At 41.6% G+C, this 20299-nt stretch overlaps 1 protein-coding gene and 1 long non-coding RNA gene across 9 annotated transcripts in view; one reads left to right on the forward strand and one right to left on the reverse strand.

The window, feature by feature from the left end:
- Positions 1-20299, forward strand: part of lama2 (laminin, alpha 2) — a 262814-nt gene that overhangs the window by 81403 nt on the left and 161112 nt on the right. For all 8 annotated transcript variants that reach the window (XR_015945529.1, XM_087296269.1, XM_087296270.1 and 5 more), the window contains 4 exon segments: positions 629-728; positions 1702-1862; positions 12456-12596; positions 15304-15474. Coding sequence is in view for 7 of the 8 variants with exons in the window: in XM_087296269.1 (XP_087152395.1) it covers positions 629-728; positions 1702-1862; positions 12456-12596; positions 15304-15474 (573 nt within the window). In the remaining variant the exon portion in view is untranslated.
- On the reverse strand, positions 2052-6547 carry LOC147839006 (uncharacterized). Its single transcript, XR_015518141.1, has 3 exons — positions 3815-6547; positions 3368-3563; positions 2052-2986 (listed from the first exon to the last, which is right to left on the reverse strand). It is a non-coding gene; the product is annotated as an uncharacterized LOC147839006 (long non-coding RNA).

Raw genomic sequence — 20299 nt, forward strand, 5'->3', positions numbered from 1 at the left:
AATGCAAAAGCAATGATTTAGTTTCGTCTGATTTATTAATGACTTCTGTACAGTCTGGTGCCGTAATATTCAATCACAGGTTTTTCAGAGACTTATGAAGGGCCAGATTGCCCCGAAATGAAAACGTGCTCATCATTTACTCACACACCCTCGAGCGATTGTAAACTTTCATCAGTTTCTTTCTTCTGTTGAACACAAAACATTATATTCTGAGGAATGCTGGAAAAAGCACGCACCGACATCAATTGTCATCATCATCATCATCATCATCATCATCATCATCATTATCATCATTGTCATCCGCTTAATGCAGACCTTTATGTCCACTTCATATGAAATCTTTAAGTTTTGTCATTATTATTGGGATTATTCATTTTTTCCCTGATGAGAGCGCTGATACTGACCACTTGTGTGAGGAGGAGAAGGGACTGCGCCATCATCCATTTGGAGCTGCACACTGGTGTTGGTGTGGAGAGCCCCTCTCATATGATTGTAGACATTTTCAATGTATGGCCATACACAATGAATGCGCCGAATATATGTACATTACTTACTTACTTACTTACTAGTGTGAATTTGAAGGCAGTGTTTTGTGTGATTGATGATGACGATGTTAACGGTTCCCCAGGTGAGTCCACTGGAGCCGTGGCCCTGCACACCCTGCACATGTGACCTGCGAGGGGCACTTCACTCTACATGCGTCCCTGATGAGAGTCAGGCCACCACAGGTACAACACAATCCACTACACAATACAGCACAACACACAGCAGGGACACTGGCCAAAACGCAAAGCTGACAGAAAGGAAAACAGCTGATGGAGTATACACTAACCTGCGCATTATTCAGACACAAGATGGAGAAGGTAAAAAACCCAAAGCTGACAGAAATTAATACAGCTGATGGAGTATACACTAACCTGCACATTATTCAGACACAAGATGGAGACAAACAGTCAAAAACACAACAGAAACTAAAACAGCTGATGGAGTATACACTAACCTGCGCATTATTCAGACACAAGATGGAGACAAACAGTCAAAGACACAACAGACACTAAAACAGCTGATGGAGTATACACTAACCTGCGCATTATTCAGACACTAGATGGAGACAAACAGTCAAAGACACAACAGAAACTAAAACAGCTGATGGAGTATACACTAACCTGCGCATTATTCAGACACTAGATGGAGACAAACAGTCAAAAACACAACAGAAACTAAAACAGCTGATGGAGTATACACTAACATGCACATTATTCAGACACAAGATGGAGACAAACAGTCAAAGACACAACAGAAACTAAAACAGCTGATGGAGTATACACTAACCTGCGCATTATTCAGACACTAGATGGAGACAAACAGTCAAAAACACAACAGAAACTAAAACAGCTGATGGAGTATACACTAACATGCACATTATTCAGACACAAGATGGAGACAAACAGTCAAAGACACAACAGACACTAAAACAGCTGATGGAGTATACACTAACCTGCGCATTATTCAGACAGTAGATGGAGACAAACAGTCAAAAACACAACAGAAACTAAAACAGCTGATGGAGTATACACTAACCTATGTATTACTCAAGACAGCACTAAGCAGTTCAAACTGAGATTCAAACTGAGATAACTCCAGTAGTATAGCAGTGTGTTTGGTGTAGAGCTGATGTGACGGTGTGTTTGTTGTGTGCAGATCTGCCTGTGGGCTCGTGCATCTGTAAGCCGGGATACGCAGGTGAGCGCTGTGACAGGTGTGTGTTTGGATATGCTGGATTCCCTCAGTGTGAGCGCTGCAGATGCAGCAGTGACGGCAGTGTAAATCAGGATCCCTGCCAGCCGCCCTGTGTGTGTAAGGTATGACACGTCTCAACACAACACGCATAAGCATTGCTAAATCTGCTGTTCTATAAATTCAGTAAGGTTTTTTAAACTATATCCACATAAAATATTAGCCCTTTTGTGAATTTTCGCAATTATTTGCCAAATTATGTTTAAACAGAGCAATGAATTTTTCATAGTATTTCCTATAATATTTTTTCTTCTGGAGAAAGTCTCATTTGTTTTATTTCGGCTAGAATAAAAGCAGTTTTAATTTTTTTTAAAACCATTTTAAAGTTGATCTTTGTTATTTGCCCTTTTAAGCAATTTTATTTTGATTGTCTACAAAACAAACCATAAGTCTTATTTGTTTTTTTAAGATTGGCTAGAATAAAGGCTTTTTAAAATTTTGTAAAACAATTTTTAAGGTCAATAATATTATATTAGCCTCTTTAGAAATATCCCTTTTAGCAGTTGTCCTCCTGCAAAATGTGCCTTGTAAAATATTTGAAACTGCGTTTTGGATTTTCTGAGAAACGGCTTCATGGAGGTCTGTGTGTAGGCTGGGGTCTTGATGTTTCGATATTTATAGATGCCAATCAGTGTTTCTGAAATCTGCTGTTCGCATGAGTTTATCCGCTAATTAGAAAAGAAGCGTTATTAAGCACGACGACCCAAAAGTGACCCTGGTCAGAAGATGCAAGGTCACATATGCACAGTACAGAGAACCTGCAGCATCAGTAATTAAAAAAGCAACCCCTGCTAAAGTCCAGCGCAGAGATAATGACGCTCACGACGGAATGAGGCCAGCAAGAGGAGGATTATTGACTATTGAGGATTTGACACAATTCAAGATTATCAATTCCTCAAAAGACATCTAGGAGTTTCTACAACAGCAAGTCTGTAAACTCAAACCTGCTTATTTTAGCAACACTTAAGGTTGAAGATGCCATGAAGTACTTTGAAATGAGCATTTTCATTGGATGTTTGGCATAATCTTGGACATATGCTCCTCTACGTCCTCTCTTTTTCATCTGAAACATGCAACAAAAACGTGACATATTTCAGATTATACAACAGTTCTGTCTGGTTCTCGAATCTGATTGGCTGATAGCCGTGATATATTTAAGTAATATCAGCACCCGTACAGCCTCTTTACCCTTTGTCAAAGAGCTTAGAAGACCAAGAGGCGACACTCACTAGAACGTTCCATTGCAACAGCAGCGCCCAGCAACAGCTCTAGATTCCGCCATTTTGGAGTGAAAGTGATCGACCGTCCATTGGATCTCATTACTGTCACGATGGCTACTTTGTTTTTTATTTATTTATTTAAAAAAATGCATTAAAGCTGATATACAACCTAAAAGACGACGATACAACACTTATCACAATCATCAGCACTTTTAATAGTTTATTTTACAGATTTATAATATGCTGTTGTTCTATTGGAGTTTTCACTCCAAAATGGCTGCCGCGCTCTCTAGTGGCTGTTTCCCAAATTACACTAGAGTGTTGCCTATTGGTCATTCTAAGCTCTTTACCCTTTGTGTATTGCTCCGCCCACATACATCTAGCAAAAAGCAGACACTACAGATCTAAAGTTTAAAAGATGCTTGCTCAGCTGTTTAACTGTCAGCTTATGAATCCAACGCGGAAGAAAGTAGTTCCTCATACAAAAGGGTTTTTGAGACTCTCCATGTTTGATTTTGTTTTTATATACACCATTATGCCGTCAAACTGTTGTATAAACGCAATATCACACTCGTAGCAGTGCGATAAGGCTGTATATCGGCACTGGTGGGGGCACAATGCACGCCTCCCACCAGTGCCAATATACCAGCTATGTCCAGCTTAAACCAGGCTGGTCAAGCTGGTTTTAGCTGGATTTAGCTGGTCATTTTTCAGCCTGACCAGCTAAGACCAGGCTGGAAATGGCTGAAAACCAGCCTGGAAGTGGCCAAAACCCCTCTAAAACCAGTCTGGTTGACCAGCTAAAACCAGCTAACCAGCCTAGGCTGGTTTAAGCTGGATTTTTCAGCAGGGAACTGTTGTATAAACGCAATATCACACTCGTAGCAGTGCGATTAGGCTGTATATCGGCACTGGTGGGGGCACAACGCACGCCTCCCACCAGTGCCGATATATACAGCCATATCGCACTGCTACTCATGTTATATTGCTCATTTATACATATTTCACGTATTTTCAGTATTTCAGATTCACAAACATGTAGACAGCGCCCTCTAGTGTGTTTGTAATCTGAAACATACAACAAAAACAATCCCTAAGGAACGTATATCCAATTCACAACAATGTAGCCAGTTCCCTCTAGTGGATCTATTTGAAACATAAAACAAAATGCACCCAGATAAAATAATTTAGATTCACAAACCTAGACAACCTCTAGTGGATTTGTCATCTAAAATAAACAACAAAAACATTCCTTAAGTAACATTTCAGATTCGCAAAACCTATGACAGCACCATCTAGTAGATTTGTCATGTGAAACATAAAACAAAACGTACTCTAGATAAAATATTTTAGACTTGCAAATCTAGACAGCGCCCTCTAGTGGATTTGTCAACTGAAATGTACAAAAACATTCCCTAAGTAGCATGTTTCAGATTCGCAAAATGTGTGACAGCGCCATCTAGTGGATATGTCATTTGAAACAAAAAGTGTACCATAGATGAAAATTTATATAATGAGGTTCAAGGCAAGGCAAGGCAAGGCAAGTTTATTTATATAGCACATTTCATACGCAGAGGCAATTCAAAGTGCTTTACATAAACAGGAATAAAAAAGACAAGTTTAGGAACATAAAATGCAGACAATAAAAATTATTAAAAACAGATAAAAACAAATTAAAATGAGTTCAAATAGGTTATAAAAGAATGAAAAAGAAAACGAAAAACATAATAGTGCGATCTGTCGGACGTAGCACAGTGCTCATTCAGTAAAGGCACAGCTAAACAGATGTGTTTTCAGTCTTGATTTGAATGTGCCTAATGTTGGAGCACATCTGATCATTTCTGGAAGCTGATTCCAGCAGTGAGGGGCGTAGTGGCTGAAGGCAGATTCACCCTGCTTTGACTGAGCTCTTGGAACTTCTAGTTTATATGATCCTAAAGATCCGAGTGATCTGTTAGGTTTGTATTCAGTCAGCATATCTGTAATGTATTGAGGTCCTTGGCCATTTAGTGATTTATAGACCAGTGATAATACTTTAAAATCTATTCTGAATGGAACTGGCAGCCAGTGTAGAGACCTGAGGACAGGTGTGATGTGCTCTGATTTCCTGCTTCTGGTCAGAATTCTGGCTGCAGCGTTCTGGATGAGCTGCAACTGTCTGACTGTCTTTTTGGGAAGGCCAGTGAGGGGTCCATTACAGTAATCCACCCTGCTGCTGATAAAAGCATGAACAAGTTTCTCTAAGTCTTCACTGGAAACAAAGCATCTGATTCTTGCAATATTTTTGAGATGATAGTATGCTGATTTACTGACTGCTTTGACATGACTGTTGAGGGCTGTGAGCCCAACTAAAGCAAACACTTTTCTCCATGATGGTGACTTTAGTTTATGTCAGAGGTCACCAATCTCTGTTCTGGAGGGACGGTGTCCCTCCAGTGTTTAACTCCAACTTACTTCATAAACCTGGCTAAGTGTTTCAAGTATACCTAAGATCTTGATTAGCTTGTTCAGGTGTGTCTGATTAATCTTGGAGCTAAAATCTGCAGGACACCGGCCTCCACGAACAAGTTTGGTGACCCCTGGACTATGTGGTGTACACATATGTTTTAATATAATTGGGCCACATTTGCCATATCTTCTCTGGGCCACATTAGCCAGAGTTTACTGTGCCGAATATTTGCCAAAAGTGGCCCACATATGTTTTAGGATAACTGGGCCACATTTGCACTTACACATGTGAGCCACTTTAGGTTTGGACCCAGATTACACTTAAATGACTATGCCACATTATTGCCAACTGTGGCCCACATTTGTCCTCCGGCATTTGGGCCGAATTGATCATTTTCCACATGGGCCACATTAGGCTCACATTCAGATTACATTTTGCCATAAGTGCTAAATCTTTGCCTTAAATGGCCCATATATAAATCTGAATATTTGCCTCCTCCTTTGTTATTATACAGGTGGGCCACTTCAGGCTCACATTCATTTTGTCTGGACCAAAGAAAGACCACCAGTGCAGCATACCTGCCTAAAGTGGCCCACATTTGTGTATGCTATCTGGGGAGGTGTCAAACTCAATTCCTGGAGGGCCGCAGCCCTGCAAAGTATCCCTCCAGCCCTGCTTCAACACACCTATCTGTAGGTGTCGAACAAGCCTGAAGCACTCAATTAGTTTGACCAAGTGTGTTGGAACTAAACTGTGCAGAGCTGCTGCCCTCCTGGACTTTGACGCCTGTGTTTAGACTTTCAGATGAACAGAACTCCAGCACAGAAACATCAGCGGCAGTTTTCCAGAGACCAGTCATTCAGAAACACTGCTGTGGTACTAACCTGTAGTTCACATGGACAGTAAATCAGGCTTTGCATCCACACAGAAGGTCAGCTCGGCCTGTTCTTCTCGAGTTGGCAGAGGCCTCTAATGACTGATTTCAGCTCAGGGACTCGTTGTGGGATCTCAAGGTGATTTCAGTTTTCCAGCAGCAAAGTACATGGTGAGTGTTTTGCAGTAAAACATGCCGTACACCCATGCTGTGACTCAACCTTTCCGAAGTAGGTGGACGGTTCAGATGCATGAGGGATCTGACAAGCAGAACGCTGATGCCAAGAAAGCAACGGCTGCTTCTCTACAGCAGTTAAAAACATCAGTTGCATTGTTCTTTCTTCACTGTTTTGTGAAACGAGATCTGGAGCAAGAACACATGCAGGATGGGGCTTGATATTTGCCCATGAGGAGTTGATTGGACGGCTGCGGTTTTTTTATTGGTGGATCCGATTTGAGTGACAGGCTGATACTGCCCTCACATCAGCAAACACCAATGAGAGAAGGGAAACAGTTCAATTTAGATCTTCACTGAAAAGGCTATGAATAATTCAATTCAATTCAGCTTTATTTGTATAGCGCTTTTACAATGTAGATTGTGTCAAAGCAGCTTCACATAAATGGTCATAGTAACTGGATCAGGGTAGTTCAGTTGTTAGTGTTTAAGTTCAGTTCAGTTTAGCTCAGTTCAGTGTGGTTTAAAGTCATTACTGAGAGTCCAAACACTGAAGAGCAAATTCATCGATGCGTAGCTTTACAGATCTTGAACCATGCAAGCCAGTGGCGACAGCGGAGAGGTAAAAAACCTTCACCAATAGGAGAGTAAAGAAAAAAAAAACCTTGAGAGAACCAGACTCAGTTCAGCACGACCATTTTAATTTCTCCGCTGGCCAAAAGTCTTGTGCAGAGCTGCAGTCTCAGAATACTGATGTAGATGGGATTTTTCAGCTTTTTTATTTGCAACAATTTCTAAAACTTGTTTCCACATTGTCATTATGGAGGATTGTGTGGAGATTGTTGAGGAAATAAAGGAATTTTACCCATTGTGGAATAAGGCTGCTACATAAACAAATGTGGAAAAAGTGAAGCGCTATCAATAATTTCCGCATGCGCTGTATATTGATTATTCTTGGTTTACTTGGGGTTTTTACACTCTCTCAAACTCCTATTTTTCTTTCTTTACTCTCCTTTATGAATGTGTGTTTGTGTTAGGTGTTAGTTTCTGTTTGTTAGTCAATAAAGCTTCATTTTTTTGGTGTCCAAACTTGGATGTTTCTAGAAAGCCTAGTAAGAGCTTGATTAGGTAGCCCAGGTGCGTCTGATTGGGTTTGGAGCTAAACTTTGCAGGACACCGGCCCTCCAGGACCGAGTTTGGACAAGGGGAAGGAGTAGAAAAATAGAATTAGGATTGGGCCTTAATGTGTCCCAGCACTAAATCAGTTCCGACTCTAATAAGTGAAGTTTATTTATATGCAAATTTCGAGAGGATCACGTGCTTATGATTGCTTACAGCTGTTCCAACTTTAGCTAATGACTAATTATCCTATCAGACGATCGTAACTCACTATAAATAACCAGACTTTTCTCATCTCAATAGCCCCTTGCACACATACAGACCTTTCCGGAAAATTACCGGCAATTTTCCGGAAAGGTTGTATGTGTGAACAGGCCCTTTTTGAAAATACCGGTAAATTCGTTCTGGCTATTTTCCGGAAAGAGAAGTTGTAACATTACCGGTAATTTGCCGGAATGCTGCGCTGTGTGAATGCAGAAGGAAGATTACCGTAATAAGCGCGTCCACGTCTAGAACGGGCTGACGTGAGACACCTGCTTTAGCCAATCACAACAGTCAGACGCATTCACGTGCGCACGGTTTATGAGAATAAAAGCCTTTGAATATTTTTTCCAGACACCTTTAGCTGCTAGATGTTAGTCAGATAATGTTTCTATGTTCCTTCTTAATGCTGTGTAAATAATTATCGATAAAATGTTTATGATAAGCCGTTGTTTGTTTACCTTCAAGCTTTGCGTGTGCCCGTGAGCGCCCATAGCGCCAGCACACACAGATATTAGAACATCTCGACATGCGAAAGTGTTTCCCTATGTTTTCATTAGAGTTGTACTCAATACTGATCCATCCGAAGAGTTTGTAATGTAGTCAAATGTTTACAAACACAAGCGCAGCCGTTTAGAGGTCATTTCTGGTTAATGATGTCAGAATTTACCGGCATTTTGCGATGGATGTTTGAATGCTCTTTTCCGGAAAAATTCCGTAACGTCCTCGCCTGTGTGAACAGTGTTTTTTTGAATATACCGGTAAAGTAGTTCCGGAAATTTTCCTGATATTTACCGGTATCACTGTGTGAAAGGGGCTAATATCTTCGTCTTGAAGAAACCCCCCCACCCATCCCTACTTTCCCTCGTTTCAAACTGGCGACACGATGGCCAGTGATTAGCGATGTTGCCTCACAGCAAGAACGCCCCTGGTTTAATTCCCTTCCAAACCAGTTGACATTTCTGTGCGGAGTTTTGCTCATTCTCCCCATGATCGCGTGGGTTTTCCCACAGTTCAAAAACAAGCACCCTAAACAATTAATCCAAAATATTTTAGCTAAACTCTGAGTACACCTTCAGCATCCATATCTGACACTTAGCTACAATAAGCAGGAGGGGGAGTCATCGAGATCTACCTGAGCTCAAACTCCCCTCTCGCCCTGCAACGGGAGAGAACCCAGGGCTCGAGGATCTTATAAGCTCAAGGCTCTCACCCGGGACAGCACGCCAAGTGAAGTTTGTTTATAAACTAATTTTGAGAGGATCACGTGCTTATGATTTATCACGGCCGGTCTCGTATTAGCTAATCATTATCTTCCAATCATATGAGCCTTAAGCTACTATAAAGAACCACAGTTTTCAGTCCACATTATCTTTGTTTGGAAGAAACCCCCCTTCCTCCCCTATTCTCCTCCTTGACATTTGATTGGGCGGCACGGTGGCCCAGTGGTTAGCACTGAGAGCCTCACAGCAAGAACACCACTAGCCTAGTTTCGCCTAGCCGGTGGGAGTTTCTGTGAGGAGTTCGTATGTTCTCCCCGTGTTCGCGTGGGTTTTCCCCGGGCTCTCCGGTTTCCTCCCACCATCTAAAGACATACATCACGCTTAAGAACCATGCACGCTTTAGCCCCTTCTCAGATCTGCGAACGGGGGGGAGCCCCGGGCTCGAGCATCCCTTGAGCTCGGGGCTCTCTCCCGGGACAGCATGCCAAACAAGCTTTGATAGATCATTGGCTAAGTGTGAACTCTTAAAACAAGCTTTATTCTCAATCATCAGCTAATGTGAACTCTTGAGAGAGTTTCAGTGCACCAACTGAGAAATGGTGTAAATGTGAGATCAGCCTCTTCTGTAACGCAGGTCTTCGGATGATTGTGGAGGATTTCACAGGACTCCTCTGGATGGATGAGCAGACGAGTAGAGGTGAAGAGTGTAAATGAAGAGGCTGTAGATGGTCTGATCTGTTGAGTGATGTCTGCGCCAGTCTAAACGAACATTAGGAAACATCAGTAAATTACACCCACAGACGGGATGGACTCGCTCCAGGTGCCGCTGCCTGATGCCAAACCTGCCGAGAGCTGAAATATACAGAAATAAAGCAAAGTGTCAGAACACAGCCTGGTGACGGAAACAGAAAAGTACGTCTGAGGGAAGTTGTGAGAAACTGTTAGAAAAGTTCTCACTCCCTTTTGATTGGCATTCAGAGATTGATAACAGTCTCCTTAAAGCGTGAGTTCACCCAAAATGTACACAATGTTGTTAAAGGTGCAGTTGGTGATTGTCTAGAAGCATGTGTTGTTGTGCTGGTTGAAAGTCTCTTCAAATTCCAATAGTACTGATTAAAGTAAATTATCTAAATGTGTTTATATGTGTTTTTATATTCTGGGCAAGGCAGGAGACTAAAAAATGTTCTTTTAATCAACTTTTCGAGCCAATAATTTCCATAATGCAATAATCAAATGTAGATTTGTACAACTGCGTACCCCTGAAAATTACTTTGGTTCAACTTCTGCTGACAGAGACAATATTCAGCGTATAATCTCAACAACCATGACAATTAACAGAACGAACAAAACTCACAAACATCACAAACAGGAGACAAAATCAACAACGTCAACATAAACAGCAGAATCAACAGCAGATAATGAAAACTGGAGCATCAATGAGCTATAGAATGTAGTCATACTGCAATGCATGCTGGGATTTTTGTACTTTACCACACCCTGCAAGTGTAAGGTGTAGGCCAGATCTGGGCCAGAATAAGAGCAAACTGTGGCCCAGAATCGGGTCAGTTCTGGTTCAATATAAGTTTTGTTTTCAATAATATTCAGCAAAAAAGAATAGCAAGCTGTTGGAATATGAGTTGTGGTAAAGTATATACAAGGTGTCATTTAGAAGTTCTGGGCTCTATTTTGACAGTCCATGAGCAGAGCGCAAAACGCAGGGCTCAAATGCTTTCAGGCCGTGTCAGAACGCATTTTTGCTAATTTACGTACGGGAAAATGCGCTTTGCGCCAAGGCGCATAGGCTAAAAGGGTTGAGTTTATTTTCTTAATGAGTTATAGGTGTGTTTTGAGAATAAACCAATTAGAGTCTCATCTCCTATTCCCTTTAAGACCCAGCTGCATCGCGCCAATAGCGCATTTGCTATTTACAGGATGCAAAGTAAGTCTAAGTGAAAAAACTGAGCATTTCACAAGCAAACAGTTCACAGTTTATTAACAGAAAACAGTTAAACAGAGCATCTACTGCGTGAGAATGAGAGATAATGGATCACTTTCACATTCGCTCTTGGATAGGGAAACCTTTAGCACAGACATCCATTAGCCTATAAATAAATAATTTTGTTTGTTAAGTGCAAATATTAATTTCAAAACTATTTCTAAATTCACTTCTAATTTCTAGCAAACGAATAAATGAACAAAAATGACCATGTGTGGTCAAAATACTGAGTTATTTCCAAATACACCTGCCATGCCCCATATGGTCTAAAACCTGACAGGTGGCAAATCTAAGCTTGTTTTTAATAAAAAAATATAAATATGGATATAATAAATACTAATAATAATAACATTATACAAAAGCAAATTGTTATGAATGAACTGAAAAAGCCTCCCGAGATGAAGAAGACATAAAAGCAGTGATTTTTCATATTTATGTAGGCTAGAAAATAATGTGCTTTGTAATATTTTAATCCTTTATATTTATATTCTATATCTATTCTTATTATATCCTCTATATATCCTTAATATTTAAATGTTTTCATATGTAAAGATATTTGCCTATTGCTCTCTTGTGTGTATTAAGCAGTGTGTAAGCGAGGCGCAACTCTGCGCTGGAGTTTAGACCGGGTTAGTTTTGGTCTAATGAAATATCTATTATAGTTTCTCAAAATAGCAACGCGCCAGCGGTCCGCCTCAGAACGCCTTCCTTTTTAGACCAGAACGCCTATGGGTGCACAAATGAGCGCTAATGCATTTGCTATTTAAACAGCGTAGCGCAACGCCTCAAAACCACTCTTGCGCCAAACTGAAACTACCAAAAGAGTTTTTGCGCCGCGTCTTGCACCACACTACGCCGGGTGTATGATAGGGCCCTCTGTGTTAAAGCTCATAATAATGCAACACCATCTAAATTATTTCAAACAAAAATAATAATAATTATAAGGAAAGTTTTAAATTTGAAACTTAGATCCACTGTTGTATGTTGTTGCCATATGGCAACATTTCATAAAGTACCTTAAAAATATTTTTTTTTCCACATTTTTTTTTTACAGCACTTCAAGTCCATTTTAGGAAAACAAAAACAGTCAAATATTTTTTACAGGTTTATCAAAATGCGTGCGGTAGAGGGGTTAAATCATAAAAACCTTTAAAATGATCTTTTAGATCAAATAAACTCATGTTGAAATGCATCAAACAGAAGAATAAGGACTTTTCCTGTGCTGTAGAGGCTTGAACACCTGCGCGTGTGTTTAAGTAACACACTTCCCAAGGGTTAGAGCTGCTTTACCAGTGTTTACCAGTGCATGTGGCCCACTTTTGCTGTGTGTGTGTGTCCTCAGGAGCATGTGGAGGGACGCGACTGTGACCGCTGTAAACAGGGATTTTACCATCTCAGCGGGGGACGAGCGCGGGGATGTGACAAGTGCTACTGTTCTGGAGTCGCCAGCCTGTGTGCCGAATCCCAGTGGGACTACACTAATGTAGGAGACCAGTGTGTGTGTGAGGGTGTGTGTGTGAGGGTGTGTGTGTGTGTGTGTGTGTGTGTGTGAGAGAGAGAGAGAGAGAGTGAGAGATGTCTCGATTCTCATTAGTTACACTATCTTAAATCTCTGCTTGGCTGGTGGCTTTCAGTCTTATTAAGCAGTAATGGCGCACACACACAAACACACACACACATGCATGCACACACACACACACACACACACATAGCTGATTCACATGCATATCTTCCAGTTTAATGAGTTAACAAAGTTGTTGTCATCATGTTTGAACTTTCATGAGCAGTGTTTACACATATAGACACCACTACTACACACACACACACACACACACACACACACACACACAGAGAGAAGCACACTCCTAAAACTACACATGCACACACACAGACATGCACACAGATACAAACACACACACACACACGTCGCAGAGTCAGTCGGACAACAGCGAAATGAATCGCCAACTTATCCAGCATATTTTTTACACAGCAAATGCCCTTCTAGCTGCAACCCATCACTGGGAAACAACCATACACACATTCACGCACATACACTACGGACAATTTAGCCTACCTAATTTACCTGTACCTCATGTCTTTGGACTTGTGGGTGAAGCTGGAACACCCAGAGGAAACCCACGCAAACACAAGGAGAACATGCAAACTCCACACAGAAACGCCAACTGAGACTCAAACCAGCGACTTTCTTGTTCTGAGGCTATCGTGCTACCCACAGCGCCACAGTGCTGCCCTAGTTCAGAAACAATGCTAATTTTTGCTAATTTTGCTTTGCTGATCCTCTGATTCACCTAAATTCAGATATTGTTTGTGAGTTGTTATTATTTTTTATCCTAAAGTATATTCAAATCATCATAAATAAAAAAAAATAGGCTGCATGCCATCTGTAAACTACACCTGAAAATAGAAAATAGGCTATAAATACAACACTCTAACAGAAAGTGAAGTCAATATGATACATTAAAGCCTCATTATTGCAGTTCCTCCTGGTTCTGGAGAATATTATCAAACCATGCTGTGATTACAGAGGAGGAGCTCTCGTACATAACCTGTGGATAATATTGCTGGAAGGAAACAGTCTAGCTTATCCGACAGATCAAATTTGGGAAAATGAGCGAGAAAACTGATTGTTGCTGACCCGCTGAACTCTTCTCATTAACGGCTCTGATTCTGAACATGTATGTGGAAAAAAAAATAAAATACTATTTGGCTTAATGAAAAGTGATCAGCTTAAAATAATCAGGCTTTTTTAGCTGGTTGCCAGCCATTTAAAGTCATTTTCACCTTTTTTGTTTCCTACTTTTTAAGTTCTAAAGGAAAAACATTTGTTCTTTTTATTTCTGTAAGCCGTTTGAAAAATGAGTTTGCATAAATCAGACATTAGACAAATTATAATATTTGACAATGATTTTTAAACATTTTACAGTTTGTAAGTGATATTAAAATGGGACTCATTGAATGTATGCACACATTTTCACATTTCCAGGTTTCTCAGCAGCAGAAGTCGGCTGGGTTGAATGGGAGAGTGCAACAAATCATTTGTTTACAATCCTATTTGCTCAAATAATTAAAGATAAACCCAACGATAGTGTCATCAAGGCTTTCGGAAAAAGGAAAAAAAAATAATGAGACTGATTACAACAGCAAGAAGAGAGTATAATGTTTAATTTACAGTCCCACATCCGTACACTGCACGTCTATCAGGGCTTTTATCGTTATTGTGATAAATGTGTTCATTCATTTATTCATTCATTTTCTTGTCGGCTTAGTCCCTTTATTAATCCGGGGTCACCACAACGAAATGAACCGCCAACTTATCCAGCAAGTTTTTACGCAGCGGATGCCCTTCCAGCCACAACCCGCGTGATAAAAGGGTATTCAACATTAATATCTCAGACATGTGTAATAAATTACATTTACTTTATGCATTGGTTTTTTATCTAAATGGTAATCGCCTCACAGCCAGAAGGTCGCTGGTTTGAGCCTCGGATGGGTCAGTTGGCATTTCTGTGTGGCGTTTGCATGTTCTTCCCGTGTTGGCATTGGTTTCCTCTGAGTGCTCCGGTTTCCCCAACAAGTCCAAAGACATGCGGTACAGGTGAATTGGGTGGGCTAAATTGGCTGTAGTGTTATGTGTGTGATTGCGTGTGTATGGGTGTTTCCCAGTGATGGGTTCCAGCTGCAACCCATCACTGGGAAACAACCAAACACACTCATTCACACACATAACACTACGGACACTTTAGCCCACCCAATTCACTTGTACCGCATGTCTTTGGACTTGTGGGGGAAACTGGAGCACCTGGCGGAAACCTACTCAAACACGGGGAGAGCATGCAAACTCCACGCAGAAATGCCAATTGACCCAGTTGAGGCTTAAACCAATGACCTTCTTGATGTGCCACCGCCTTGCCTTAAGGCAGCCTTCATACTCTTTTTTGCGGAGTGGCTTCACCTGTGAGGGCTGAACCTGCCAATTTCATATGCATTCCATTGGCCTATTGTTATACAAATCAGAGTGATTGGTGCTTCTAAGAGTTTCCATAGTCAATCAACGCCTTCATTCCCTCCTTTGGGGAACGAGAGTTACGTAAGAAGACCAAGACGTTCTCTGGCTGATATTTACTCCAGTTCATCAGGAACCTCAAGTGTTATCATGTGTTTGCATACAGGTGACGGATATGTCTGGATGGTATCTGACAGGAGCGGATGGGGAGGGGCTTGTGTGGGCGGAGCCAAGCAGAGAGACCGCCCATCAGGTCACTGTGAGCCAATCAGATGCTCAGACTCACCTGACAGCACCTTACTACTGGAGCGCCCCGTCTGCTTACCTGGGCAAGAAGGTGAGTCAAAGCTCTCTCTCTATCTCTCGCCCCATTCACACGGGGCGTCAGCATCAACGCTTGCCATTCACTTTGAATGGGTGATGTCAGGCGTTGCCGAACTGCATTGTGGATCCGTCAGCCCCGCTTCAGAGGTGTTGCTTGCTGCAGAAGTTGGGACTAGCTCAACTCTTAAAGCGCCGACGGAAGCATCAGCCAATCAGATCACTGTATGCAAATATACCAGCTAGACTGTGGCCTAATGCTGACTGAATTTCATTGGCTGACGCTGATATGATGATCATTTCAGCCCCAACTTCAGCCCCGCCTTCAGTCTAGCGTTGACGCTGAAGCCCCGTGTGAATGGGGCGTCCGTGTGTGTGTGTCATCTCAATATGCTGATGTAAGTGGTGCTGTAATGGTGCACTTCACATGACCACAATACAGACATCATCTATCATCATTATGTTACGGGCTCATTTACCCTTTCATTTGCCCTTGATTTAACTTTAGTGCCCGCAGGGAGAGAGCGAGAGAGAGGGTGTGTGTGTGTGTGTGTGTGTGTGTGTGTGTGTGTGTGTGTAACAGAAGTATGAATATTAGATCAGATGTGTACACTGTACTAAAGTGTCTCAAAGTCAACAGTAGATAGAAATATAGAGAGAGGCATCACACACACACACACACACAAATACAAGCTCTCTGACACACACTCACACACATCATTAGAATTTATATATTTATCAGATTTTTTTCTTTCATTTTAAGGTTTGGATATTTATAAGCGTTAATTCTTACAGAAAATTAGCTGTGTCCCATATTGCATACTTATGCACTATTCTGCACCATTTCGTAGTGTAAATAGTGTAAGTAGTGCGTTCACACTGAAAACTCAGTGCACTTGAATTACCGGGATGATGCACTCATTCAGCCGGTAAAATGAAGTGTGTAATGATGGACACTTCACACTTAGATACTGTTTGACAGCTTGTTAGCAAGTTAGCAGGTTTGGCATGCTGTCCCGGGAGAGAACCCTGAGCTCGGAGATAGTTGAGCCCAGGGCTCCTGCCAGGTCCATAGAGCATGTGAGGGGAGTATGAGGTCAGGTGTTCTCGAGAGCTCCCCTCGGCAAAAGAGGAAAGGAGGAGAAGGGGTAGATAGGGGGGGTTTCTTCGGGAAAACGAAGGTAAGGGAGTAGTTCTTAGCTAGGTTACTTATAGTGAGTTTGGATAAATCTGATTGGCTAACTAATTAGTGTAGATGAGTTGCCAGCTGCAGTCAATCATATCACGTGCTCCTCTCGAAATTAGTTTGTGAAACTTCATTTATTTTGGATGGTGATAGCAAACTTCTCCTACGAGAGTGAGTATAGCGCCTCCTGATGGTGAATGCGGTTATACTCACGGCAGGTATTATTTGATAGTTTGGTCATTTATTTCACTGATTTGGTTATTTATTTCATATCAGGGAAACGGGTTTGAATTTCCGTTTAGTAAAAAAACATTAGTGCAGAATTTGTGATGACACTACACACCAGAGGTTGAGTTAACCGAATATTTTCCGTCATTGACAGATTTTTTTCAGCAGTGACTGAAAAATCTGAAGGTGATCCGTCATTTTGATGGATTATGCTGAGGGGGATCTATTGTATTCTGTTGCTAACTGTAATTCCCACACCTGTCCAGCTGATGGCGACTGCCCTTGTTTTGCCTCCTCTTTGTCACCGCTGCGTACAGTTGCAACAATCTCACAGCAGCTGAGTGTGAGAAGTTTCTTTAAACGGCCTAATAGTTGTGATATTAATAATAAAGGTGAAAAAAGGAAGTGATGCAGTGGATGATGAAGAACAAACAAACAAACATCCAGACCAGACCAGAGAAAAGCGGTGTTATTTGCAAGTTTGTCTTCCGGAATTAACAACAAAAGAAAAAAATATAGTGGGAGAGTTTAGCTGATGCGGTTAAAACAGTTAAGTCTGAACATCGCACTGTGGATTTAACAAAGAGATAGTGTGATTTATATGTGTGAAATGTTGTAGTACCCTTAACAGTCTCAGTGGCGCAGCTCGTAAAACGCAAGTCAACATGTTTTGACACAATCGAGCATGAACTCGGTTTGAATCCAGCATCTGATGAACTCTTTCTTCTTTTTTCCCCGCTACATATCAGATTTTGCCAACTATTTATCACGAGAAAGACAAGTAGGAATCATTAATAAGTCTGTGCATCATATTTTATTTGCACATTTATTGAATGGAAATGTTTCTGATTCACGTATGCAAATTCATCTTCAGATAGTGTCTTTATAGCAATGTGCGTGCGGTAGATAGCTCAGATTACATTGGGAAAACAGGCGACCGCTGCAAATTGCGCTTTAATGTTTGGCTGGTCAACTGTATGGTATGGAAATCTTATATACCAGCTAGATGAACCCGTCTCATACAGCTGCCATTGCAAGGCTCAGACACTTTGTAGTGGGCAATTTAACACAACTGCCTCTAGGAGTCGCCAATGGAAATAAAACAGACACGCACAAAAAATGTGCGTACGCCAGCAATGAAGCTGCCGTGGAGCTGCGCACATTCCCACGTTCGGTTCATCGTTAGTAAATCCAAACGTGAGCGATTCTGAGCGTGAAACCTGGCGTACGCAAAGTTTTTGTGTGTACGCAGCGTTGATACATGAGGCCCCAGGGCTGAAAAGTAGTCCGAATCCGGCCCTGCTACTTAGCCTTATGATGCTTTTAGGAAACGCAGCCCTGATCAACCCAACACCAGTACTTTATTTAGAAAGGTTTCATTAGAGACTTTTGTAGGCTACACCGAGAACGTCAGGCTTCTTCTGTGTGTTCATTTAACCACATGCAATCATGTGAACAATTTAGTGGCATTTCTATGTGCATTTTTCTGAAACCACGCAAACATAGAAAAACACACGGGAAACTATTGAAGCAAAGTTTGAGCAAATAATACGCTAAAATCAATGTCCACAAAAGCACAGTACAGTGTGGCTTTTTTCCCCCCACAATTGCACATAATCTCCATCACACCAGCTGAAACGCCAATCTACGAGTGTGAAATCCACCAGTGAACGCTGCAAAAACCCACCATTTCCAGCTAATGTGTACTTTCTCCACAGCAATTTAAGCTCTCGGTGGACAAAAAAAAAAAAAATGTCTGAAAGTCTGCAGAACGAAGCTGGTCTCTTTTTAACATCCGCTTAACAGAGAGGCGGTTGCCATAGAGATGAGCACCAGACACCTGTCACATGTTACTGGATGTAAACAGCTAATTCAAATGAACTTGTAGGATCTAACCTTTAAAACGGGGAAATGAAAAACAGTCACATTACCACTGAGGGGTCCAGAAACGTGTCTTGTGCGTGTCAACGTGACATTCTTCTGAAGGGAAAGCATCAGATGTCGCAGTGTTGAGTGTATATATATGTGTGTATATATTTATATATATATATATATATATATATATATATATATATATATATATATATATATATATATATATATATAGGCAACGCAGTGGCGCAGTGTTGTTGCCTTACAGCAAGAAGGTCGCTGATTCGAGCCTCGGTTGGGTCAGTTGGCGTTTCTGTATGGAGTTTGCATGTTCTCCCTGCGTTCGTGTGGGTTTCCTCCGGGTGCTCCGGTTTCCCCCACAGTCCAAAGACATGCGGTACAGGTGAATTGGGTAGGCTAAATTGTCCGTAGTGTATGAATGTATGTGTGGATGTTTCCCAGAGATGGGTTGCAGCTGGAAGGGCATCCGCTGTGTAAAAAAACTTGCTGGATAAGTTGGCGGTTCATTCCGCTGTGGCGACCCCGGATTAATAAAGGGACTAAGCCGACAAGAAAATGAATGAATGAATGAATGAGTTTGGAGTGCACTGTCCCTTTAAAAATAAGCTGTTTCTCCTTTACAGTGCTCGTCTGTGGTATGTGGACAGCCTGAATCGTTTGTCAGCGCATGTGAGTGTTTCTCAGGGCGTTCAATGTCGACGCACATCCTGATGAATCCCTCCGCCAAAACTTTAAAAGTCAATTAAACACACACACAGCTCAATCCAGCGGCAGACGAAGAGGCTTTTAGATGGAGGCTGACAGTGGCTTTAAACTCAGAGTAATGACATCATTAGCAGGAGACAGAGGTCAGAGGTCAGAGAACAGCAGCAGCTCACACACACACGCACACTCTCACACACACATACACACACTCCTGAACCTGCAGGAGAACCAGACTGTTTAAGCATGTTCTGTGTGTGTGTGTGTGTGTGTGTGTGTGTGTGTGTGTGTGTGTGTGTGTGTGTGTTTGTGTGTGTGTGTTTGTGTGTGTTTGCCTGTAAGGATAAGTGTGTGTGTGTGTGTGTGTGTGTGTTTGTGTTTGTGCGTGAGAATGCGCGTGTTTTCGTGTGTTTGCCTCTAAGGATGTGTGTGTTTGTGTGTGTGTGTGTGTGTGTGTGTGTGTGTGTGTGTGTGTGTGTGTGTGTGTTTGTGTGAGATTATGTGTGCATGTGTGTCAGCTAGCTTGTATGCATGTTTATGAGGATGTGACAATGTGTATGTCTCTCTGTGTGTGTGCACGTGTAAGGATGTAAATGTGTGTGTGATTCTGTGTACGTGTGTCAGTGAGCTAGTATTTGTGTGTATGAGGATGTGTGTGTGTGTTCATTCATTTTCTTTTCGGCCTAGTCCCTTTATTAATCTGGGGTCGCCACAGCGGAATGAACCGCCAACTTATCCAGCATATGTTTTATGCAGTGGATGCACTTCAAGCCGCAACCCATCACTGGGAAACATCCATACACTCTCATTCACACTCATACACTATGGCCAG

The sequence above is a fragment of the Danio rerio genome, chromosome 20 (assembly GCF_052040795.2).
Source record: "Danio rerio strain M-AB ecotype USA chromosome 20, GRCz13ab, whole genome shotgun sequence".
Lineage (NCBI taxonomy): Eukaryota > Metazoa > Chordata > Actinopteri > Cypriniformes > Danionidae > Danio > Danio rerio.